This window comes from Pezoporus wallicus, unplaced genomic scaffold (assembly GCF_028554395.1).
Source record: "Pezoporus wallicus isolate ANWC-B61680 ecotype Strahan unplaced genomic scaffold, APGP_CSIRO_Pwel_v1 contig_6658, whole genome shotgun sequence".
In the NCBI taxonomy this organism is placed as follows: Eukaryota; Metazoa; Chordata; class Aves; order Psittaciformes; family Psittacidae; genus Pezoporus; species Pezoporus wallicus.
The window spans coordinates 2,736,697-2,762,084 of NW_026642312.1; the positions used below are offsets into that span (position 1 = coordinate 2,736,697).

A 25,388-nucleotide genomic window follows, 5' to 3' on the forward strand; every position below is an offset into this window, starting at 1 on the left:
ATTGCTACTGTCAATTCATTGTTTGTTCAAGCATGAAGGTTGGAAAGGTCCTGGAAGCATATCTTCCATGCTTTCCTCCCTTTTTCTTAAGTATTTGGAAAGGGAAGCTAGATTTTTAAGGTTAGAAGCTTTGCTGCCTAGTGGAGATACAATTTTTAAATCATTAAAACCTTTCAAAAGGTTTACTAAGGTTATTATTTTTATTATACTGTAATAACAGGTATTATATATAAACATGCATCCAGGTATATATAATAGACTAATTATTTTTGAAATTTTAACTGGTCTTATAAGGTTCAAAATATCTGCTACAAGCTCAGGAGTGTCGCATCCCAACTAGAAAGAAGTGCAGCAGGAGGGCCAGGAGACCTCCTTGGATGGATAAGGGGCTAATGAGGAAAATTCTAAGGAAAAAAAGAGGCATATAAAAGGTGGAAGCAAGGACAGGCAGCCTGGGAAGAATGCAGGGATGTTGTCTGGGAAGCTAGGGACAATGTAGGCCCCCTCCAGAAGCTATCGGGAGAACTAGCTACACAGGATGTGGAGAAGGCTGAAGTTCTGAATGACTTCCTTGCCTCAGTCTTCACTGAAAAGGCTCTGACCACACAACCCAAGCCTTGGAAGGCAGATGCAGGGACTGTGAGAATGAAGACCTTGCGCCCACTGCAGGTGAGGATCTGGTTCGGGATCATCTTAAAAACCTAAACGTACACAAGTCCATGGGACCTGATGAAATCCATCCGTGGATCCTGAAGTAGCTGGCAAATGAAGTTGCTAAGCCGCTGGCCATCATATTTGAGAAATCATGGCAGTCAGGTGAAGTTCCCGATGACTGGAAAAAGGGAAATATAACCCCCATTTTCAAGAAGGGGAAAATGGATGACTCGGGGAATTACAGACCAGTCAGTCTCACCTGTGTGCCTGGCAAAATCTTGGAGCAGATTCTCCTGGAAGGCATGCTAAGGCATATGCAAAACAGCAAGGTGCTTGGTGACAGCCAGCATGGCTTCACTAAGGGGAAGTCCTGCCTGACCAATTTGGTGGCCTTCTATATGGGGCTACAGAACTGATGGACAGGGGTAGAGCAGTTGATGTCATCTACCTGGACTTGTGCAAAGCATTCAACACTGTACCACACGACATCCTTGTCTCTAAATTGGAGGGACATCAATTTGATGGATGGACCACTCAGTGAATAAAGAACTGGCTGGATGGCCGCACACAAAGAGTTGTGGTCAGTGGCACAGTGTCCAGCTGGAGACCAGTAATGAGTTGTGTCCCTCAGGGATGGGTGTTGGGACCGGTCTTGTTCAACATCTTTGTTGGTGACATGGACAGTGGGATTGAGTGCACCCTCAGCAAGTTTGCCGATGACACCAAGCTGTGTGGTTCGGTTGATAATGCTGGAGGGAAGGAATGCCATCCAGAGGGACCTCGACACGCTCATGAGGTGGGCTGATGCCAGCCTGATGAAGTTTAACCATGACAAGTGCAAGGTTCTACACCTGGGTTGGAGCAATCCCAGGCACAACTACAGGTTGGGCAAAGAAGAGATTCAGAGCAGCCCTGCAGAGAAGGACTTCGGGGTGCTGGTCGGTGAGAAAATGAACATGAGCTGGCAGTGTGCGCTTGCAGCTCAGAAAGCCAACTGTATCCTGGGCTGCATCAAAAGGAGCATGACCAGCAGGTCAAAGGAGGTGATCCTGCCCATCTACTCTGCTCTCATGAGACCTCACTTGGAGTATTGTGTGCAGTTCTGGTGTCCTCAACATAAAAAGGACATGGAACTGTTGGAACAAGTCCAGAGGAGGGTCACGAGGATGATCAGGGGACTGGAGCACCTCCCATATGAAGATAGTCTGAGGAAGTTGGGGCTGTTCAGCCTGGAGAAGAGAAGGCTGCATGGAGACCTCATAGCAGCCTTCCAGTATCTGAAGGGGGCCTATAGGAATGCTAGGGAGGGACTCTTCATTAGGGACTATAGTGACAGGACAAGGAGTAGCGGGTTAAAACTTAAACAGGGGAAGTTTAGATTGGATATAAGGAAGAAATTCTTTCCTCTTGGGGTGGTGAGGCACTGGAATGGGTTGCCCAAGGAAGTTGTGAATGCTCCATCCCTGGCAGTGTTCAAGGCCAGGTTGGACAAAGCCTTGGGTGGCATTGTTTCGTGTGAGGTGTCCCTGCCCATGGCAGGGGGTTGGAACCTGATGATCTTAAGGTCCTTTCCAACCCTAACTATTCTATGATTCTAAGATTCTATGGTATGTTAACATGTGAAAATAAATTCATTGCATATTTATATTTCTGATATAAATTTATAGTAGTGTCAGTTTATTTATTGGTTGTATTTACACTGGGAAGAAAACAGCATTAAATGATTGTATCACGGGTTAAATTTATCCTTTTTAATGTAGGCAAGAAAATACATTATTGACACTATGGGGGAGAAATATGCGGAGGGAGTCATCTTGGACTTGGAGGAAACATGGGAAGAGTCAGATCCACGTACTCCTCTCATATGCTTTCTTTCCATGGGTTCTGATCCTACGGACTCAATTATCGCCTTGGGAAAAAGACTGAAGATAGAGACACGTTATGTTTCCATGGGCCAGGGGCAAGACATTCATGCTCGTAAACTTCTACAGCAGACCATGGCTCATGTAAGGAACAAAAATCTGGATGTTTTTCTTTGTCTGTATTAAACACTTAGAAATGAAATTCCTGTTATGAAATATAGGTTTGGTGGGTAATTAATGCTGTATTTATTTGTGTAAGCAAATGTCCTCAGCAATAGAACCGTCTTTTCATAGTCATTTAATTGGCTATAACAAACTTCTTGATATTGTGCAGCAAATAGTGTTTTTCACATAAAATGGAATTTTTGTTCTAGCTTGTTGACTGATGAAAATAGCTGAATTGCTTGGATTGCATGGATAGTGTATATTCTTCAGCAAGTGTTCCACAACATTTTTTTAGTTTTCTATTTTTAGTAATAGAAACATATTTTGTTGAAGAAGATTAATTCCAAATATACTATTGATAGCTACATAACCTTGGTTGTATAGCAAAATATTTTGAATTTCAATAGCCTGGATTTTAAATTGGGATAGACAATCTGACAGCACAAGCATTTTACAGGTGAAACATGTAGGGATTAAAGAATAAAATTTCCTGTATGAGGATAAAACCCGAGATATCCTAATTTAGCTTTGCCCATCAGGTGGTAGTACTGCTATGCCTGCTCATGTGAACAGTTTAAAACTTACACTTCCATGTTATGAGCTTCTTTCCTGTCTGTATAACCAATTTTCCTCTGATTTGTGCTTCAGATTCTCATTTGACAACTTCACATTGAGAGCTAATTAGCAAAAGACAGGGAAGAGGAGCTCCTTTTGTTAAGAGAAATGCAGTACTTTCCCTCACTGTCTCACATACTCTCTTAATGAAGAGGTATGAGAGATGTCTATATGAAGTATGGTAATTCATGTTAGAAAGTCTGGTATCTATTGATCAATAGCAATACATTAATTAAGTATGTATGTTTGGTTATTTTCCAAGCTTGTGACCCTTGTGAGGAACATGGTTTAGCAGCCTGCTGTATGGAACTACTTCTGAGCTTCCTTATATAAGTCAACATTTATGTTTTTATCAGTACTATAATCATGTCCAGACATGTTTTAAATGTACTGAAATGGGAAAGGTAGGGACTACTTGAGAAGACCAGGTGGGATAAGTGAAGAACATTTGTTTAGATGATAAAGCAAGCTAACAAAGAAGACCAGGTGGGATAAGTGAAGAACATTTGTTTAGATGATAAAGCAAGCTAACAACGCCTCCAGAAGGAACGGCCCACATCTTAGCTCACATAAGCTTTCTTTGGAAAAAAAAAAAAAAATTTTTATTTGCATGTGTACCTTTACTATTGATACTGGTCCCTGTTTGTACATGAAATGTACATGAAATCAGATGACTAAGGCCTTGGTTTTGATTTGGTGAGCTAGTGGTCCAAAATCGACTGTGGATTATTTCCTCTTGTAACAGCTCCGATAAGCACTTAAACATGCTATATTTCGTTATATATTAGATGTGTCTGCTTTGTTCCTAACCTACAACATAGAGTGATTTTTAGGTGGTTTTTAAATTTGTAAACATTGATAATTTCATATTCTGCTCTTTTAAACTAGGGAGGTTGGGCACTTCTACAAAACTGCCACCTTGGACTAGACTTTTTGGATGAGTTGATGGACACTGTGATAGAGACAGAGACTGTCAATGAAAGCTTTCGACTGTGGATGACAACTGACATTCATAAACAGTTCCCCATCACCCTTCTTCAAATGTCTATAAAATTTACCAATGAACCACCACAAGGACTCAGAGCTGGACTAAGGAGAACATACAGTGGTGAGTGCTGAAGTGGTAATAATTTAAATTTCATTTCGTCCATATTTGGACTCTCTGGTGTTACGTGTGGTCACATTGTAGCCACTGGTAGTAGATGTAAACTAGTATGAGGAACTGATCACAGTGATGCCAGGACACCTCTTGATCCTTGGTTTGAGTTAGAAGTTTTGAAAATTAAAAGGAAGATAAGATCTGATGAAGTTCTGTTGCCAGAACTAATTGGACAGTAAAACAGGAAATGCTTTTTCTTTTCTGAAGTGTTGCCTTCTCATATCTCAATTCAAAGTGTTTACATTTTTAATCTTCTTTTGTCTTTTGGCAGAAAAGCAACATATTAATCTTTGTTGGCTGTTAAGTGATCTTTACATTGTATAAAATAAAGGTTTTATTTTATAATAGTGCAAAAAGCAATTTAATGTGAATTCATCTATCACTGAATGTTTTTTGGTTTTGTTTTCCCTTAAATTTACTCTTTTGATTTGAGAGATTTAATAAACATTTTTCAGCACTGAACACTTTGTAGGACAATAATTTACTTTTGGGAGAAGTAGAGAGCCAACTGAATATCTTTAGGAGTGATGTTTTAGCTCTGATTTGAAGTAGTTTTGAAAAGTACTTTTATTGTGTTTCTTATAAAGTCCGCTTACAATATCAATAGGTGTCAGCCAGGATTTACTAGATGTCAGTGACATGGTACAATGGAAGCCAATGTTGTATGCTGTAGCCTTTCTACACTCCACTGTTCAAGAAAGACGCAAGTTTGGATCTCTGGGTTGGAATATACCCTATGAGTTTAATCAAGCTGATTTCAATGCTACTGTGCAATTCATTCAAAACCACTTGGATGGCACGAATGCCAAAAAGGTAATGAATGTTTTTGTGGGGAAGGTAGATTAGGGTGATGAATCTTTCTAATAGTGGAATGTATATACATGGTTCCAAATAACTGAAACACAACCAAGATTTTGAATTAGTCTTTTGTTTCTTTCCACAAGCATTTAACATTTGAAGTATATGTGTCTGTAGAAGAACAGGCTTAGATTAGATTTTTAATCCTGTGCATGTTAAATTTTTATATTAATTTGCACATTTAAAAAAAATCCCTCCCACACATCTCCCCTGAAAACACCAGAAGTATAAATTTTAGAAGCAGAGACCTTCTTTTCAATGCTAATTCAGTCAAATAGTCTAAAATGGACCACTGTATTTAAAATATTTTTTTGTTTAAATCTGAGTAAAAATAATAAGATTTGGCTCCTCCAACCTATCTTGGCAGCACAAAGAAATAGAAAGTGGATTTAAATGATTGCATAAGAGTTCCTCTTACATTTCTCACTGTCATATGGTTAGTTGTCATATAGTTAGTTGTCATATAGAGGTCTGTGGAAGATCACTTTGTGATTGGCATTTTAAGTGAAGTTGAAAGCGTGATTGGAATGTAGCTCTATCACTCTTGCCCAAATGCCAGAATAGCCTCCTGTATTAGTTGTCAATGAACTCTATTTTGATAAATCCTTGAGGGTGTTTTGGGAATTGAGGGTTATAGGAAAAAAAAGTAATAGGAAGATAACTTTCTTCCAAAAGGGACAGAGATGCAGGACTTGGTATGAAAGCTGTTCTTACTAACAGAGATGTAAATGGGTGAGAAGAAGATTAGCTAAAGTCAGTGCTTTCTGCTTGCTTTTAGGGGATCTCCTGGAGTACTGTTTGTTACATGATAGGTGAGATCCAGTATGGTGGTCGTGTGACAGATGACTATGACAAAAGACTCATGAATACCTTTGTAAAGGTTTGGTTCAATGAAAACACATTCAGTCAGGAATTCAGCTTCTACAAAGGATACAACATACCTAAATGTACTATGGTGGATCAATACCTTCAGTACATACAGGTTGGTAAATGAAAGCTTTTCAAAACCCCCCCCCCCCCCAATTCACTTGAATCTTACAAGTTCCTGAGTCTTTGTATTTTGACTTTTCTTCTGACTGTGTTTTGGCATTTGTTCACAAACTGTTTATTACTTTCTAATAGTCTATGTATCTATTAGTCACACTTTATTGTTGTCATCAATGTTATCATTGCCATGACAGGAATCTTTCCTTCATCATATGGTTTGCTTGAGAGACATAGTTGAAGGCACACCCTTAATAAAGAGGGCAAAGAATGGACTCTAGACATTGGGTACAACCTCACAGAAATAAGAGATATAAAAATATGAAAGTACAAGATGACTATTAAAATAGCATATAGAGATTAAAATTGAATTTTTTGTTCATCTTGCTGTGATTTGGGCTGTGATATGATGAACAGATTACAGCAAGTTATTTGTCTTAAGACTGTTTGAAGAGATCTAGTCTCTTTACAATGTGTTTTGTGTGTGTGTTGGTTGGCTTTGTTTGTGTAGTTTGTTTTTTGTTTCTCTGGGGTTTGTGTACAATTTCTTTGTCTGTTTTTTAATAATTAGCTTATAAGTCTATCTCCAGTTGTGCTCTTTATATTTTACTGTGTAGAGCCTTCCTGCTTATGACACACCAGAGGTGTTTGGTTTGCACCCCAATGCGGATATCACTTACCAAACTAAACTTTCCAAGGATGTATTGGACATCATCCTCAACATTCAGCCTAAAGATAGTACTGGTGGAGGAGGAGAAACCCGAGAGGCAGTTGTCTCCAGACTGGCTGATGATATGCTAGAAAAGCTTCCCGCTGATTATGTACCTTTTGAAGTGAGTTAATGAAATTCTGTCAAAAACATTTGCTCCATCTTGTTTTGTGTGGATTAAAAAAAAAAAAAAAAGCAACTATTATTTTTTTAAAACCATGCATGAATCCATTTATACTGGCAATGCTTCAAAACTGCATTTTAAAGAAGTCTGACTAGACTCTTAACATTTATGATGAAGTCACTAAATGTGCACTCAAGTGCTTCTGTAAGAGCTTTTTCAAAATATTAAACCACTTAATGCTTAAGTTGTCGTTTGCACTATGGGGGAGGTAGCATCACCAGCTTTTAACTAAAGGTGTTGACGCAGTAAAGAACTGAGATCATGTTGCAAGTGTATTTGAGTTTCTAAAAGTATTACAGCTTTAGCATATGTATTACTTTGGGATTCAGGTTATATGCCGGAGATATTTTTAGGCTGCTTTCTTTGTCTGTGAAGTGAATGCCGAAAAGCTTGTCAAGTGGCAGGTTTCATTGACTGAAGCCTAGTGTTAGTGTCTCAGGATCCCTATTAACGTACAACAGCCTATGTAACTATATTTGTAATGGATGCCTGCTGCCTTGCAGTCATTTCTTGTCTGAAAGAGCAGCTTGCCATCTGTTTGTGTTGAAGATAGAATGTCTCTCAAGGTGAGGGGGTTTTCTTACAGTTAGAATACATTTACTAATGGCTAAATACATGGACACTCCAGTTGACTGTATTCTGTAGCCTCATTCTGGAGACTACAGTTTGGGTGTTTGGACAATTTGTGGTGTTTCTGGCTCTTTCTATAGTTCTTAATTACCCTTTAGGGCTCCAGAATTTTTAGAATGCTGACATTATCACAGTATCGCAGTATGCTAGAGATTGGAAGGGACCTGGAAAGATCATCTAGTCCAATCCCCCTGCCGGAGCAGGAACACCTAGATAAGGTTACACAGGAATGTGTCCAGGCGGGTTTTGAATGTCTCCAGGGAAGGAGACTCCACAACCTCCCTGGGCAGCCTGTTCCAGTGTTCCGTCACCCTCACTGAGAAGAAGTTTCTTCTCAAGTTTAAGTGGAACCTCTTGTGTTCCAGTTTGTACCCATTACCCCTTGTCCTATCATTGTTTGCCACTGAGTAGAGCCTGGCTCCATCCTCGTGACACTCCCCCTTTATATATTTATATACACTAATAAGGTCACCCCTCAGTCTCCTCTTCTCCAAACTATAGAGACCCAGCTCCCTCAGTCTTTCCTCATAAGGGAGATGCTCCACTCCCTTAATCATCTTAGTTGCCCTTCGCTGGACTCTCTCCAGCAGGTCCCTGTCCTTCTTGAACTGAGGGGCCCAGAACTGGACACAATACTCCAGATGCGGTCTCACCAGGGCAGAGTAGAGGGGAAGGAGGACCTCTCTCGACCTACTAACCACTGCCCTTCTAATACACCCCAGGATGCCATTGGCCTTCTTAGCCACAAGGGCACAGTGTTGGCTTATGGTCATCCTGTCATCCACTAGGACCCCCAGGTCCCTCTCCCCTACACTGCTCTCTGACAGGTCGTTCCCCAGCCTATACTGGAACCTGGGGTTGTTCCTGCCCAGATGCAGGACTCTACACTTTCCCTTGTTAAATTTCATCAAGTTATTCCCTGCCCAACTCTCCAGCCTGTCCAGGTCTCGCTGGATGGCAGCACAGCCTTCTGGCACGTCAGCCACTCCTCCCAGCTTAGTGTCATCAGCAAACTTGCTGATAGTACACTCGATTCCCTCATCTAAATCGTTGATGAATATATTAAATAATACCAGTCCCAGTACTGACCCTTGAGGCACTCCACTAGTTACAGGCCTCCAACTAGACTCAGCCCCATAGACTACAACTCTCTGGCTTCTCTCCTTCAGCCAGTTCGCAGTCCACCTCACTACCTGATCATCCAGTCCACGCTTCCTCAGTTTAGCCGTGAGGATGCTGTGGGAGACTGTGTCAAATGCTTTGCTGAAGTCAAGGTAGACCACATCCACCGCTCTGCCATCATCCATCCACCGTGTTATTTCCCAGGTGAGCCTGGTTATGGCTTTCAAATAAACAAGAAGAAAATGCTAGTAAATTACTTAAGGTTCCTATATTTTCTGTATCAGGAGATGTTGAACTGTTGTGTTTCATTATATTTACAAATGCTTGAAAATAAGTAAGATTAGATATGTCAGTAATAAAGCATTTACAACACTTTTGTTAGGAAATGGATGTGAATCACCCTAATAAGTCATTAGCGAAAAGGTTCACACCCATGTTTGTATTTTAACAGATACTCAGAGTAGTCTGCTCATCTAGGCAGTAAGATGTATTATTAATTAGATAATTTGCCTGCCATCTCCTTGAGGAGAATTTAATCTCTTATCCTTAGTCTTCTGCCACTTCACTTAGACTTTAATGGAAGTTAGCATGAGGACCTTTGTACAAGGATTAGGTGGCTTATAAATGCCAAATTTCTTCTGTCAGGATGCTGAGCTATGAGAAGGAGAAAGAAGGCTTGTACAATCAAACACTCTCTTTACTGTATTTGCAGAGTAGTAAGTTTCCCTTATGTGTGGTATGCTCATGAGTATGAACTCTCTTAATGTTTTACATCTGTCTTATGTTTTCTGTACCCTGTTTTGTATTATGTAAACTTTCTTCCCTCAAATAGAATAATAATAATAAATTTTATCCAAACAGGTCAGTTAATCTATCTGAACTGGGAATACTGACTATCTAGCAGTCTTCCAAAAGTTTGCACTTGATGAAGTTTCTGACCTACTGTCCTTCTAGAAGTCTGAGCTTTATGACCCTCCAAAGGGCTTAACCAGGTGTCTGCAAAGGATTGCAATTTGCTGAGTTTCTCAGAAGGGTACTGCTTCAGTGATGGGCTAAATCTCCTGGTAGCTGTTAGTTCAACTCTTAAAATTCTACTTGACATCTCCAGGAATAGATATGTGGCTTAATAAAGATATATTATATAGTATCACTGTGTAGGAGTACTTAACTCTGTTAAGTTTACAAGAGCTATTTTTGGGCAGATCAGCTCTGATCAGAAATGACAAATTGAAATTCAGTTTATATTAATAAAAACAAATGGGGAGCACTAAATAGTTTCACAGGGTGATAATTATTTAAATTACTTTTGTTTAGCAGAATACTGATAAATTTTTGTTATGCATATTACTAAGTTCTTAGTAATAATTAGTTATAATAGTAAGGCTGTTACCCTGCACAGGATTCAATATCTGTTACATATAATATTTTCACTTATTTCCTGAAGGACCATATTGACCACAAAAAATTCTGGTTCTGTCCATACAGTTGTTGTTAATTTGCTAACTTTACACTTTTAATTAAAAATATATTAGCAAGTTTTATTAGAATACAAGACTGCCTGGAATTGTGATAGTTCTTAGGCATTGCTGATAAATAGCACTACTATGCTGAGGCAAAGTGGCTGGGGCAATTGCTCTTGATCGGTTTGTGGAAAGTGAACCTTGAGAACTGTCTGTTGGAATTAAAGCTGAAATCCTTGAAGTGGGGTATAGCCTACGTGCTGTTTAAGCAATGTTAGCTCATAGAAAGGTATACACTCTAAACTGTGAGCTAGACTAAAACCATAGCCAGTCTCAGTGTCATAAATCTCTCTCGGAAAATATCTGTCTTGCAGATTATTCAAGGAAGATGCCAAACTGACCATTTAACTACCTATATAAAAGTATTATGTCTTATAAATTGTATTGGGGCCTAGCCTTGGCATAAAGCCACCTTTGTCTTTTGCTTCTGCTGAAGGATCGTTGTTTTTTTACCTACAGGTAAAAGAGAAACTAAAGAACATGGGACCATTTCAGCCTATGAACATATTTTTGCGACAAGAGATTGAGCAAATGCAAAGAGTTATTACCTTAGTGAGATGCACTCTGAATGATCTAAAACTTGCAATTGATGGGACAATTGTTATGAGTGAAAATCTGAGGGATGCTTTAGATTGCATGTATGATGGAAGGGTTCCTGCTAGCTGGAAAAAAGTAAGTGTACATAACTATTATTTTTTCCTTACAAAATGAATCTGTTAAACTACTTGGCACACAGTAAATACTTTTCTCAAACACAAGTGTCAACCAGGACTGTGCAACCGCTGGAATAGATTTTGGGCTAAAATAAACACAGACAAAACAAGCCCTCTCTCATTTATAAAAATGGAAATGAATGTGGGACATGCAGGTATTTCCCATTTTGACAGCTTGTTGCGTGTTGACAGGATAAAAAACTAGAGAGTAGAGAATAACTTAAAATGTGATGATAGATTTTAAAAAATAACACCCATACTGGTGAACTACATTGTTGCTGTTCTTTGAGATTAGAACTTGTAGTCATAGAATCAGAAAGCAGTAGAGGCTGGAAGGGACCTCTGAAGATAGTGTAGTTTAACCCCACTTCTGAAAGCAGGGTCACTTAGACCAGGTTTGCCAGGATTCTTCAGAATCAAGAATCCACAACCCCTCTGGGAAACCTGTTGCAGTGTTGGACACCCTCACAGTAAAAAACTCCTAACAAAAAACCCAAATGACTATCAAGCAAGCAAGTAAGCAACCAAAAAATCTTAACTTTAAATTAAATTAGCACATTTCATCTTGTGTCCATTGTTTCTTCTCCTATCACTGAAAAGGGTCTGGCTCCATCTTCTTCAGTTTTCCACATATGAGGTACAAATATTGATAATATCTCCTCTGAGCCTTCTCTCCTTCAGCTCTCTCAGCCTCTCCCCATGGAAATTGTATTCAGGAACAAATAGATCAACTGCTGAAAAGAAAAACGGGGAGGTTTTTTTTGGCATTTGCTTGTTTTGTTTTTATTGACAAAATAAAATGGTACAAAAACATAGACCAAAGCAGATGCTTCACAGCACAAGTGTGATACAACTATTCAAAGAGAAAAATATTCATAAATTTTCACGTAGTCTAAGCTCAATTTTCCTTACCTAATTTTTCCAGAAAGAGCAGAATAGTTTTGGCAGAAAGCCTGTTATCTTGATGCATTGACCTTGGCTTTAGAAAGACATGTATATAATATTTTTTCTTAGTTTACATAGGTATCTAATTTTGCAAAAACATCATTAAATGGACAATTACCACACAAAGCATTAAGCATGGCTAAATGGAAAGGTAGGCATGAATTTGAACAAAACAAGAAGTTCTTTCAGGTTTCAGTGGGATGCAACATTTATCTGGTTAAAAGTTAAGATATGAAAAATTAGCTTTAAATATGCTTTATTAAGATTGATATTTACTGTCATGTGAAGAATTACCTTTTCTTGAGATGAATTTGATGTTTTTAAACTTTCAAATAAAACTAAAGAATGAATATCCTGTTTACTATTTTTAGGCATCTTGGGCTTCCAGTACTCTTGGTTTCTGGTTTACTGAGCTTCTAGAAAGAAACCACCAGTTTTACAAGTGGATTTTTGAAAGCCGACCAAACTGCTTTTGGATGACGGGTTTTTTTAATCCTCAGGGATTTTTAACTGCAATGAGACAGGTAAATTGTGTTTCAAGTCTCACTCTACTTATTCTGTTACACTTTAAAAAAACAAAAATAAATATTGAGATAAAGGCTGAGTTATACACATGGCTCCATCATGTCAGGGGGGAAGATACATGACTGCATAACAGTTTAGTATTTCCTGAGTGAAATATCCAGATATTTTTCTGTATATCAATGACCAACATATTAAAATATATTTCCTGCTTTGACCAAGCTACTATATTAAGGGCTACCTTATAACATTATGAAGATAGACTGGAGGCAATGTCTAATGTTACCATTGAGATATTCCTGAGAAGATTCCTGTTCTTTTAGAGCAGCTAATTAAGTGCAGTAGGGGAAAAATATTAATTCAAATTACTTCAAATAAAGACCTTGGAAAACATTTACAAGACTGGGATAAGTCTCAGGTCTGGCATAACTTAATGGCATGGGATAGCAAGGGATGAAGTTTAACCATGCCAAGTGCAAGGTCCTACACCTGGGTCAGAGCAATCCCAGGCACAGCTACAGGTTGGGCAAAGAAGAGATTCAGAGCAGCCCTGTGGAGAAGGACGTGGGGGTGCTGGTCGATGAGAAAATGAACATGAGCCGGCAGTGTGTGCTTGCAGCCCAGAAAGCCAACCGTAACCTGGGCTGCATCAAAAGGAGCGTGACCAGCAGGTCAAAGGAGGTGATCCTGCCCCTCTACTTTCCTCTCGTGAGACCTCACTTGGAGTATTGTGTGCAGTTCTGGTGTCCTCAACATAAAAAGGACATGGAACTGTTGGAACAAGTCCAGAGGAGGGCCACGAGGATGCTCAGGGGACTGGAGCACCTCCTGTATGAAGACAGGCTGAGAAAGTTGGGGCTGTTCAGCCTGGAGAAGAGAAGGCTGCATGGAGACCTCATAGCAACCTTCCAGTATCTGAAGGGTACCTATAGGAATGCTGGAGAGGGACTCTTCGTTAGGGACTGTAGTGACAGGACAAGGGGTAACGGGTTCAAACTTAAACAGGGGAAGTTTAGATTGGATATAAGGAGGAAGTTCTTTCCTGTTAGGTTGGTGAGACACTAGAATGGGCTGCCCAGGGAGGCTGTGAATGCTCCATCCCTGGCAGTGTTCAAGGCCAGGTGATATGGTTTAGTGTGAGGTGTCCCTGCCCATGGCAGGGGGGTTGGAACTAGATGATCTTCAGGTCCTTTCCAACCCTAACTGTTCTATGATTCTAAGATAAATGAGTGTTGTTCAGTGCACCAACTGACTAAATTTGAAGTATATGTTGAATCTTAAGCATATCTATCTTCAAGTGTTCTCTGGTGATTTGCAGTCTCTATATGTAGCTTTGGAGCTGAGCAAGCTCTTACTCATTGTTAAAGATACAGTTAATGAAAGTACAAGTACAGAAAGAGGAATGTAACCCTGGAAAATATGCATCAAATTAAACATCTTGGTTTTGTCACTGGAACTGTTTTACTTAGCACATCCAATTAATGTTTTATCATCTTATGAAAACTGAAATTTTCATATTTGCAAAAGCCAGCTACCATTGGCATTCAGAGTTTGTGTTACTTGGTATGTTCCTCAGATACTGCATATAATAGAAAGATTGAAAACAAAATATAGTGGATGAAGTACTGGAAGTCTTCTTGTAGTACTATGCCATCAAAAGCTTAGAAGTCAAACTTCTGTAAACATGGATATCATAGGAAGTTTGCATTTGGTGGTTTTTTTTTTGTGTGGAGGTTTTTTGTTTTTGTTTTTGTTTTTTTTCTTTTTTTCCTAATAAATGCTGTGGAAAAATGGCTCATGAAAAAATGTAACCTCCATACTTTCATTCATTTTGGTCAGGAAATAACAAGGGCTAACAAAGGATGGGCTCTTGACAGTGTAGTGCTGTGCAATGAGGTCACGAAATGGATGAAGGATGATATCACAAGTCCTCCTTCAGAAGGTGTATATGTGTATGGGCTGTATTTGGAAGGAGCTGGCTGGGACAGAAGAAACATGAGACTGACTGAAGCAAAGCCCAAGGTGGTGTTTGAGATGATGCCAGTTATAAGGATGTATGCAGAGAATAACAGTAAGTAACTGTATTGTAAAGGGTGTTATTTTGGTAGAACAACTTTTTATTCAACTGCATGGAAGACTTTTGGGCTTTAGGGATTTGTGAGGCTGTTGCTGTTCATTGTATACATAGTGCATCTTTTTCAATGGGGGAGACTTATGAGTCTTCCATGTAAAATAAGCTTTCAACCTTCCTTAATAATTGGCATTTTTTTTTTACCTAATATTTAGAAAAGTCTCTACCTTCTGGTCCTAATGGTGTTAACAACCTTTTAAACCTATTACAGATGAGCTGTTCCCTGGCTCCTCTGAAAAAAACATGTTTACATTCAGTCTTCCATTGACAATATCTGTCCTAGATTGAGAAGATCAATATTTATATACTTAAACTCTGTAATCTCTGTATCAGAGAATTAGTTCAAATTTACATTTGCCTTATGCCCAGTCCATTAGGGCTCTGGTTTTTCAACCTAATTTCATTCGTTTTTATGTCTCTTTTGTCTTTTTAGCTTCAAAAGATCCACGTCTTTATTCATGTCCTGTCTACAAAAAGACCATTAGAACAGATATGAATTACATTGCTGCTGTGGATCTAAAAACCCTTCAGCCTCCAGAGCACTGGGTACTGCGTGGGGTAGCACTTCTGTGTGATGTCAAGTAAAGTAAAAGAAAGTTTACTAAGGGTTCTTTTCTGTTTTTTAAATATAAACATCAATATGTAGTTAGCTGTATAACGGATCACTTCTAAAAATATATTTTCTAAGGCATAGACTCCGTTATAGTATTTTTAGAAAACTGTTCTCAATAAACCTCTACAATAGGCTTATGAATGCTAAATCTTAGAGTGATATAAATTTTGGTGAATAAGATTGAAGTGTTACCTTTGATGTCTTCAACAATAATGACAAATATTTAGTGTTCCCATCTCACTATTGTGTGCTCAATTTTATCTTGAATAAAGATTCATTGACTCGAATGTTGTTACTTTTAAGTGATAAATATCCTTGTATCAGGGCTTACATTCAACCTGCTAAATGAAAAGCTTTTCTTTTGTGTGTGTGTGTGTGTGTGTGTGTGTGCATGTGTGTATATCTTTGGAAAGCTAAGCCCAGTTGCTCATTCATATTAGTTAGTAAACCTCAAGATGATGTCCTAAGATTTATCTCCTAGATGATAGCTTCTAGTTTGCTTGCTGTCTAAATAAAGAAGGTGAGACTGGAAAAATGTTACACCTCTTTCACCATTTGGAGAACAGTTTCATGGTGTTCTGTAGGAAAACAAACATTTGACAGCTGCCAAAATTCCTTTCTATCTGGCTTATGACTTATAAATATGTAATGGATCGGAAGAAAATATTCAGTAAGAATGCTTGGATAGTTTTTCATGTGCTGGTACATCAGATTTGTCAAGGTTTATGCTATGAAGGCTTTATGATATTAATTTTGACTTTGTTTCTTCTCTAATTTTGCGGTGTTGTGCTTTTAGTGCTGCAGTCATTTGGGTGTGTCAGCTTGATGGGAAACTTCATGTAGAAACCCATCTTAAGGAAGAAATGTTAGCAACTCCATTTAGTTGAACACTATTGGCTTCACACATCAAGCATGTTTATTTGATCATCAAAAAGCTAGGGTATTTTTTGTTGCTGAGTCCAGTAAGTCACATATCTTAGAGGTCCACTAGTCATTTGCAGTAACAGGTACTGCAGAAGAAGAAGCAGAATGAACCAATGTATCTGTTGCATTCTTCCATACGTAAATGGTAGAATCATAGAATAGTTAGGGTTGGAAAGGACCTGAAGATCATCTAGTTCCAGCCCCCCTACCGTGGGCAGGGATACCTCAAACTAAACCATGTCACCCAAGGCTTCGTCCAGCTTGGTCTCGAACACTGTCAGGGATGGAGCATTCACAACCTCCCTGGGCAGCCCATTCCAGTGCCTCACCACCCTTACAGTAATGAATTTCTTCCTTATATCCAGTCTAGACTTCCCCTGTTTAAGTTTTAACCCGTTTTACCCCTTGTCCTGTCACAACAGTCCCTAATGAAGAATCCCTCCCCAGCATTCGTATAGGCCCCCTTCAGATACTGGAAGGCTGCTATGAGGTCTCCATGCAGCCTTCTCTTCTCCAGGCTGAACAACCAAAACTTTCTCAGCCTGTCTTCATATGGGAGGTGCTCCAGTCCCCTGATCATCCTCGTGGTCCTCCTCTGGACTTGTTCCAACAGTTCCACATCCCTTTTACATTGAGGACACCAGAACTGCACACAATACTCCAAGTGAGGTCTCACAAGAGCAGAATAGAGGGGCAGGATCATCTCCTTCAACCTGCTGGTCACGCTCCTTTTGATGCAGCCCAGGTTACGGTTGGCTTTCTGGGCTGCAAGCACACACTGCCGGCTCATGTTCATTTTCTCATCGACCAGCACCCCCAAGTCCTTCTCTACAGGGCTGCTCTGAATCTCTTCTTTGCCCAACCTGTAGCTGTGCCTGGGATTGCTCTGACCTAGGTGTAGGACCTTGCACTTGGCATGGTTAAACTTCATGAGGTTGGCATCTGCCCACCTCACAAGTGTGTCAAGGTCCCTCTGGATGGCATTCCTTCCCTCCAGCGTATCAACTGAACCACACAGCTTGGTGTCATTGGCAAACTTGCTGAGGGCACACTCAATCCCACTGTCCATGTCGGCGACAAAGATGTTGAACAAAACATAACAGAGAAGCTGGTTTCTATTTTATGTCAAATTGACAGGTGGAATTTGAAGGGTGCATCAATTAGTTTCTTAAGTAAACATGTTAATATATCTCTTCTCCAAAGCTAGTGTTCAAGAAAATAGTAAAAATAAAGGATGACAGAATAATTGTCTTTAACTGAGACTTCAGCATTCATTTCTACAGTCAGACCAGCTACAAAACGTCCGTTGAACATTGATTCTAGGTGTAGAGATCTTTCAATTATCTTTTCATTTTGGTATTATTCTTTTCCTTTTTCTTTTTTTTTTTTTTTCTTCTTAATAATTCACAGTGAAGCTAATGAAATGCACGAAAATCTCCTTTAGGAATTTTCTTTTAGTGTAGTCATGGCAATAAATAAATGTATGATTGGACCTTGGAGCACCATACACAGACTTCCAGGAGATCCTCCAGATGCTCAGTGGAGTTCTAAGTTGCTGTGGAGTTGTGTCTTTCACTAGGACCTTCCTCTCTGAAGGAGATGCACATACTTCATCCTTGTGTAAGTCATTCACACTGAGGATTCTCAAGCCACATAAACTTCAAATGCCACCTTTGAAACAATGGATTTGTTGTACCATTATTGTTGTAGATGCAGTGGAGATGTCAAACTGTGTGGTAATTTTCAATGGGTGAACTGTGCACATTATTTTCCACAGTGTGATTTTTCTATGAGGGTAGTTGAGAAAGGGGTAGACCCCCAAATAAATACACACTGGTGATCCTAATTATGCCAAAGACCGTTAGATCAGTGAAGCAATTAATGTTAGCAGTAACTGTTATTTCTGTCCCACTAGCTGGGTTTCTTAAGAGGCTTGGCGTTGGCTTTTTAGGTGTCTGCAAAACCACCAGCAAGATGGACTGGTGAGGCAAGGGAAAGTTCAATGAAAAACTCTTTTGACATGCAGTATCATGTTGGAGGCCAGAGTGAACAACAGGCCCAGGGATCCCACTGCCTGGGCTGGGAGCCAACTTGGTGCAGCTGGAATAAGACCTGCCTCAGTACTGCAGACTTCCCTGGCAGTCACTGATTTGTGGCACACTCTGGTTACCGTCATCAGGTCAGGCTCTGGCTTGCTGACTAAACTTTCTGGCATGCCCTCAGATCTGCCTTGTTATTACAGTCCCATCTGACAGTCACCGATATGTTTGCTGGCCCTGGCTGCTGTCATGGACCTGCTCTCCTTTTTTGTTCAGGTGCCATGGGACTGTGCCCTTGTCAGAGAGAGCCTGGCCCTGCCCACCCTGCTGTGACTCTTGGCTCCCAGCTCCACTTTTATTTCCAAGGAGCCTGCCCTTGCTGCTCCCTGACATACTGTTTCAAACAGGTGAAAAAATGAACTGTTTTTGTTCATCTTCATAGCAGAAGTGGGTAATAAAATGTTTCTATTGAAAGGAGTATCAATAAGATAACCAGCCCTGACATGCCATAAAACTGTTGTACTTTCTCCATGTTTGGCTCTGCTATTGGTACTGAACGGATTACCTGAGAATAATCATTCACGGACATGAATTGTACTATTATTAAGCATGCAGCACTATAAAATCGAGAGTCTGGAAAAATGCAGGAATACAGAAAGTATTCTCTTCTTTCTGATATTTGGCATGATAAATACATCTATTTTGGAGAGTGTTATACAAATTTATCTTAGAAATTAATAGTAAAATAACTTTCTGAATAAGGGGAAGATATCAATGTGTCCTCAGAATCCTTTGAAATTCCTCATAAATTTTGTAAGGATTTTTAAGTAAGCAACCTAATCTTTCAAAATGTACACTATGCTGTGTAGGCTATACTGTGTAGAAAGGTTTTGTTTTCTGAACTTCTCTTCAGAAAGACTTTTAGCTCATAGGTCATTCGCACTGAACTTTTCATTCTCATTGTTGTGATTTATTTCACTTTCAGAGATTATAAAGCAGGAGAAAAGGCCAAGTTTTTATCACAGTAGGCAGTTCAGTTGCAAATTAACAGTAAGTACAGCTGTAATTATTGAAAAGGATTTTTTAATCAAAAGTACATTGTTATGGTATATATACAAATTGGATTATGAAGTATTTCTTATTTTGAACTATCTTCATTAAATTCTTTTGATATGTTTCCCTATTAGGTGTTTTTTAATTGTATACAAATATCTGAAGGGTTTTAGGCTTGAAAGCATTCAAGTCATATTTAAGGCTTGAAAAAACAATGCTGGATGGTTCATAGGAGACAGGTTGTATATCAGATGCATAAAATTAAAGGTCTATTAAACAGATGAAGAAAATAGGCATAGTTCTTGATATGTACACCTTGGGATCCACAGACATTATACTGGAACTTCTGGCATCTCTTAATTTGCAATATGCACTTTCCCTCAGTCTTTTCCAACTACCTTTTTCTGTACCTTTTGTTCTTATAATGAAGCACCTAGTGTAAATGATTATGTATTATGCATGTCTATATATTAATATAGAAAAAGAGAAATTAAAATCTGGGGTTTTAAACTAAACAACAAATACATATTGCCAATCTAAATTTGCCTGTGAAGTCTGCACATCAAAATAGAAATATCTTGGTACTTACTTGCATATTCAATTTTTAAAACAAATAACCAAACTGAGAAGCTGTTAAACCAACACTGGAAAAGCTAGCAGAAGAATCAGTGGGAAGAACAACATGGTTAAAATTTTTTCAGTTAGAGCTATGATTTGGAATGGTTACTACCTTTTAACTTTTTGGTAAAGCTATTATTTGTGTTGCATTCACTCTGAAAACTGAAGTAGTTATTTTAGGTTTTGCTGTCAGAGGGCATGAGATATGGGGTTTTGTCAAGAGAAACAGCAGATGTTTGACTGCTGATGTAAAACTATCTTTTTTCCAAAAAGTATTATCTTAGAACAAGAAATTTACACCAAAAAAAAAAAAGTTAGAAAACTGTAACATTCTGTGAAAAGAGCTTTAACATGGTTAACAGAAGGCATTGTAACTTAAGACACTCTTTTTACATGAATTGCCTGCAAATAATTGAGCATTCATTTTCACTGATAAACTGTCACAGGTATGGCAGCCAATATATATAACTCCTCCCCCAGAGCCTCTCTCCTACTGACTTGCATAACTGAATTAGTTCCTATATACCTCACTTGCTCTGAATGAACTGTGATTCCAGCAAAGTAACAGTAGTTTAGTTTGGAAAGGACACTGTAAGTGGATCACCTTATCTTTTCTAATCTGATCAGTAGGTACTCAGAAAGTAAGTGTTGACTGTTGATGAAGCCTGCTGGCACTGTATAAGATTGTGACAAGAGAATGTGTTTGCAAACAGTGTCTAGAAATGCTTTGTGAAAAAAGATGTGTTCACTATATCTCCATTTTCTGAGTTATCATTTGCAAAAATCAATTCCTTTGTAATAACTTTCATTACTTAAAGGGGGCTTATACAAAAGATGGGGACAAACTTTTTAGCAGGGTCTGTTGCAGCAAGGCAAGGGGTAATGGCTCAGCCTTTGCACTCTACCTTCAGGTATTTATACACATAAATAATATCCCCCCTTGGCCTTTTTTCCAGGCTGAGCAGTCCAAGCTCTCTCAGACTTGACTTACCTTACGGGAGAAATGCTCCAGATCATCATCTTCGTGGCCCTTCACTGTATTGTCTCCAGTATCTCTGTACATTTATTTCTGCTAGATTTCTTTTACAAAAGGTGGCATACATTTGGTTCCCTAACTATGTATGTGTGTTTTAAGAGCATATATTTTAAATATGTCAGGGTTAAGTGGCTTGCAATTCCAGCTTTACACTGTTGTGCTTTTACCAGAAGCTTTTATTCAAATGAATCAAAAATGTATTCTGTATAAAGAGGAGGTGTGCCTGTCTCTTTAGTGTAGTTAAGGCATTGGTGGTCAGCTGCATTGTGATGAAAATTTGTAAATTTTCCCATGTATTTTTTGGTATAAAATTAAAATACATTACTTTATGCCTTATGCCACCTATATACTGAACTATAAGACAATTACTAAGACTGGCAATATGTTATGAAAGTGCTGGTTGTTAGACATGTATAGTGTACTTGTGTTTTTCTCACACTAGACAGGAAAGCTTCAGGCTTATGTGTTTTCAGTTATCATATCAAATCTTTGAGAATTCTGTTACCATTCCAAATTGTCTCAATGGCTTTATTGTGTGGTAGATTCACAGTGCCTATGGCAGTACAGAAAGTGGGAGCACTTAACATTTTATATTGGGGAACTGAGAGTATTTGGAATTTGAATGCAGTTCTCAGTGAATTTAATCATACTGGTTTTGTTTTTCTAGTATTGGCACGTTGGGAATATGGTAGGTATATTCAGGGATTAAATTGTTGGTATTTACAAAAGACTCTGACAGTGAAAGGCATGTATATATATAGACAGTTCAGGGCGTTGGTGCTTGTTACTGTATCTTGCACCCTGTGGGTTCTACAAGCCAAACGATGGCAATGTGACATTCAATGAAAACCTCTGTGCTTTTTCTCAACAAGTTGTTCCTTGCATTAAGTGGAGATAAGAGAGATCTAAACAGGGTTTAAGACAACTGAAATGAGAAAAAAAGCAGTTTCTGCCATTCATCTAAACCAGGTTAAGGCTAAGGGGTGAAAGCATTTCAGATAAAAGCACCCTGCTCCTGAACTCGTTTGATAAAATAATCTTGCCTGGTCTGTTTCTCTTCTCATTTTCTTTTTTTTTTTGTTGTTTTTTTTTGTTTGTTTTTTTTTTCCAGTGGAAATATATTATTTCCTGGATTACACTTTTTAAAACCAGTAATTATTGTTGTAAAGAGTAAATGCAGAAGTAATAATTTTGGATATATCAATTATAATTAATACATATCTTAGTAAATAACAAATTGAATAGTCCACTTTTTGTCATGAACTAATAACTTCTTTGTCCTGGGTTCAGCAGTAGCAGTCATTTTTATCCTTCTTAGTAGCTGGTGCAGTGTTGTGGTTTTAACTTTCAGCCTGGGAACAGTGCTGATAACACCAATGTTTTTAGTTGCTGCTCAGTAATGTTTACTCTGACCAAGGACTTTCTGAGTCTCATGCTCTGCCAGGGAGGAGGGGAAGCCAGAAGGAAGCAGAGACAGGACCCCTGACCCAAAGTAGCCAAAGAGGTATTCCATACCACAGCATGTCATGCCCACTATATAAACTGGGGGCAGTTACCTGGAGGGGTTAGATCACTGCTCGGTTGGGCTGGGTATCAGTCGGCGGGTGGTATTGTATTCTCTTCCCTTGTTATTTCTTTTATCATTATTATTGTTGGTGGTAGCAGTAGTGATTTGTGTTATACCTTAGTTATTGGACTGTTCTAAACCCATGGGATTTACATTCTTTCGATTCTCCTCTGCATCCCTCTGGGAGCTGGGGGGAGGAAGCGGGGGAGTGAGAGAGAGACTGCGTGGCTGACTGAGTTTAAACCACAACAATCTTTTTAAAAAGAGACAAGTCTTTTTCAGCCTAGGCCAAACCAAGTGAGTTATGAAAAATACTAAGTGTGTATAAAGTATACATTTAATTTTTTTTTTTTCACAAATGAAAGTTTTAATTTGCCTTTGGAAAACAGAGATATTTCTTTGAAGTTTATCAGCAGAAAAAGAATTTATTTAGGAACTTTAGGGTAATTGTTTATTGAGTCATGTAGTAGAGTTTGAATCTGAAATTTACCATGGATGAAGGCAAAATACATCATGTGGTAGTGTCTGCCCTATAAGTCAAAAGGTTCAATTAATCACACATAGATGTAGCTAACCGAACAATTAATTTCAGTTTTCAAAAAGCTGCTTAACCATGGAGATTTTATTAAGTTCTCTTCTAATGCTCAAATATACTATCCCCAATATATTTGCAAAATAAAATTATATAGAAAGATGATGTTTTACCTGAACAGTTTTATCTTTCAATGGTAATTGGTAATCTTATGTGCATAAAATACAAATTATAGACATACAGTTATAACTGGTTTAGACATAATCTGCTTTTTAGTGTCAGAAGTTCAGCAGCCAGAATGTGAGAGTTAAGATGATAATCTCAGAGAATTTTAAGTATATTCTCTAGCTGGAAATATTTTGATTTTTGTGCCTTGGAGAAAGAAATAAGTTGAATGAACTTTCTATTTAAATGCAAGACTAAGTTCTGACTGGCTGAAGTGCCTAAGCCAAGATAACAGGCTTATGAGAAAAGAAAGTAACAGTGACTGTTTTGGCAGCACAGTGGACAGCTTGAGCATTGTCTGAAGAGAGACAGCACATCTACTGTCATGAGCATTATAAGAAAAGCACACTCTGCAGGCACTAGTTAATTTCTTTCATTACAAAATAATGTATTCTCTAGTGTTTTGTAGTCATATTCAGCCTGTGCATTCCTTAGCATCTCTATTTATGACAGAAAGAACTACTTAGTGTTTATTTTAGTGGCTTCTTTTATGTCAGTGAAGTTATTCTAATTAAACCTAAGTTTGTTCTATTGAAAATTTACAGCGGTCCAGCTCTCTCTGCATAGGTGTTTTTAAGCATCCAGATTTCTGTGCATTTTGCAAGACTAACTTATATGGCAGTGGGCAGCAGTAGGTGGTGTCTTATTTTCTATGCAAGACTAATGATCATGAACTCTTGGAGCCCCTTTTCAGGGAAGTTAAATGTGATTTTATCCATCTTTGTTATCACGGGTAGGCACCATTTAGGTTCAGCTGTTCAATTTCAATTTAAAAAAGGAGGTTGATTTTTTTTTTTAAACTGCTTTTATGTTCACTGTAAGTTGCAGAATTTCTTGATGTCAGAAAATGCCATGTAATTTAACTGATGCCTGTTTCCTAGGCAATATTAACCCACTTCAGTGAAACTGAGAATCTCATATGAAATTGCCATTTTCCCAAACTAAGCCAAGGATAAAGTGATGTGTTTATACTATTGTATTAATAGGATTAGATTAGAATTAATTTTAAGACAATTATAAGGACTTGTTTGTAGTTTATATTTTACATTAAAAACAAACAACAAAATAGTCATTAACTGGAAGTTACAGGCACTGAGTTATTCCAGTTAAATATGTGAGGCACAAAACCGGAAAGATTGAAATCACAACCAGTGGCAAGTTTCTTTGAGTCAGGCATCTTTGTAAAAGGTATTTAGGCTGAGAAAGAAAGACTCTGACCATCACTTCTCCTCTTTTACCACCTTTCCTCATTTTTACATCTCATCAGTATTACAGTGTTTTCTGAGTTGATATGATTCTGCACTCTGCTGAATTGCAGACATGGCCGTATAAAATATTTTACTGCAAGTGGAATGAAAGGAACACCTGCTCTGTTATCACCTCTCAGTTTTTTTTTCCTAGGAACTCGTGTGCCTGAAGCTGTTTGAGCAGAGGCTCACTAGGTGTCAGCAAAGTAGTCCAGTAAAAGAGCTTTTCCCAGAGAATTATAAAGGAAGTGACAGTTAAAACTTCATGCATGTAGAAGAAATTCTAAAGCATATTTGGTTGTTTAGTTCAAGTTAACCTAAGAAAACCAGTGTTATTGTGCTTTCCATGCCATTAGTTGTGTTTTATTTCATGGTCTTACTGCTTTCCGTACATTGAAAGTATCATCTTTGTGTCTAGGGAACAGTGACTATGATGTGCTGCGTTTCAGACAGTTAATGAGAAATACTCTAATGAGTTAGAAAAGTGATCTCTCTGTAAGCTTTACAAAATACCCTATCTGCTCAGACATGAGGTGTGCAGTCTGTAATGAATAGCTCTTTTCCATTTTCTGTGGGTTATTAGGTTCCGTGGTTTCATCTAAAGATGCACAGAAATTATGTCCCTGTTTTTTGGGGTTTTGGATTTCACTATTTGATAAAACTTTCTGTGTTTTCTCTGGTTTTCAGCTAGCTTCTGCCACAGAATATAGCATCTGTCTTAGCACTCAGGGCAATTGTGCTTGCCAGCTATTCAGGAGTCA

The 25,388-nt window shown here is 38.5% G+C and overlaps 1 protein-coding gene across 1 annotated transcript in view; it reads left to right on the forward strand.

Moving 5' to 3' along the window:
• The window catches only part of DNAH5 (dynein axonemal heavy chain 5), a 119,677-nt gene extending 104,004 nt beyond the window's left edge, over positions 1-15,673 (forward strand). Inside the window, exons 71-79 of the mRNA XM_057428820.1 lie at positions 2,415-2,660; positions 4,185-4,404; positions 5,063-5,268; positions 6,092-6,295; positions 6,915-7,130; positions 10,922-11,134; positions 12,492-12,644; positions 14,482-14,713; positions 15,207-15,673. Coding sequence (XP_057284803.1) covers positions 2,415-2,660; positions 4,185-4,404; positions 5,063-5,268; positions 6,092-6,295; positions 6,915-7,130; positions 10,922-11,134; positions 12,492-12,644; positions 14,482-14,713; positions 15,207-15,358 — 1,842 coding nt within the window. The 3' untranslated portion in view covers positions 15,359-15,673. The remainder of the gene's footprint in view (positions 1-2,414; positions 2,661-4,184; positions 4,405-5,062; positions 5,269-6,091; positions 6,296-6,914; positions 7,131-10,921; positions 11,135-12,491; positions 12,645-14,481; positions 14,714-15,206) is intronic.
• The last annotated feature ends 9,715 nt before the right edge of the window (positions 15,674-25,388 follow it).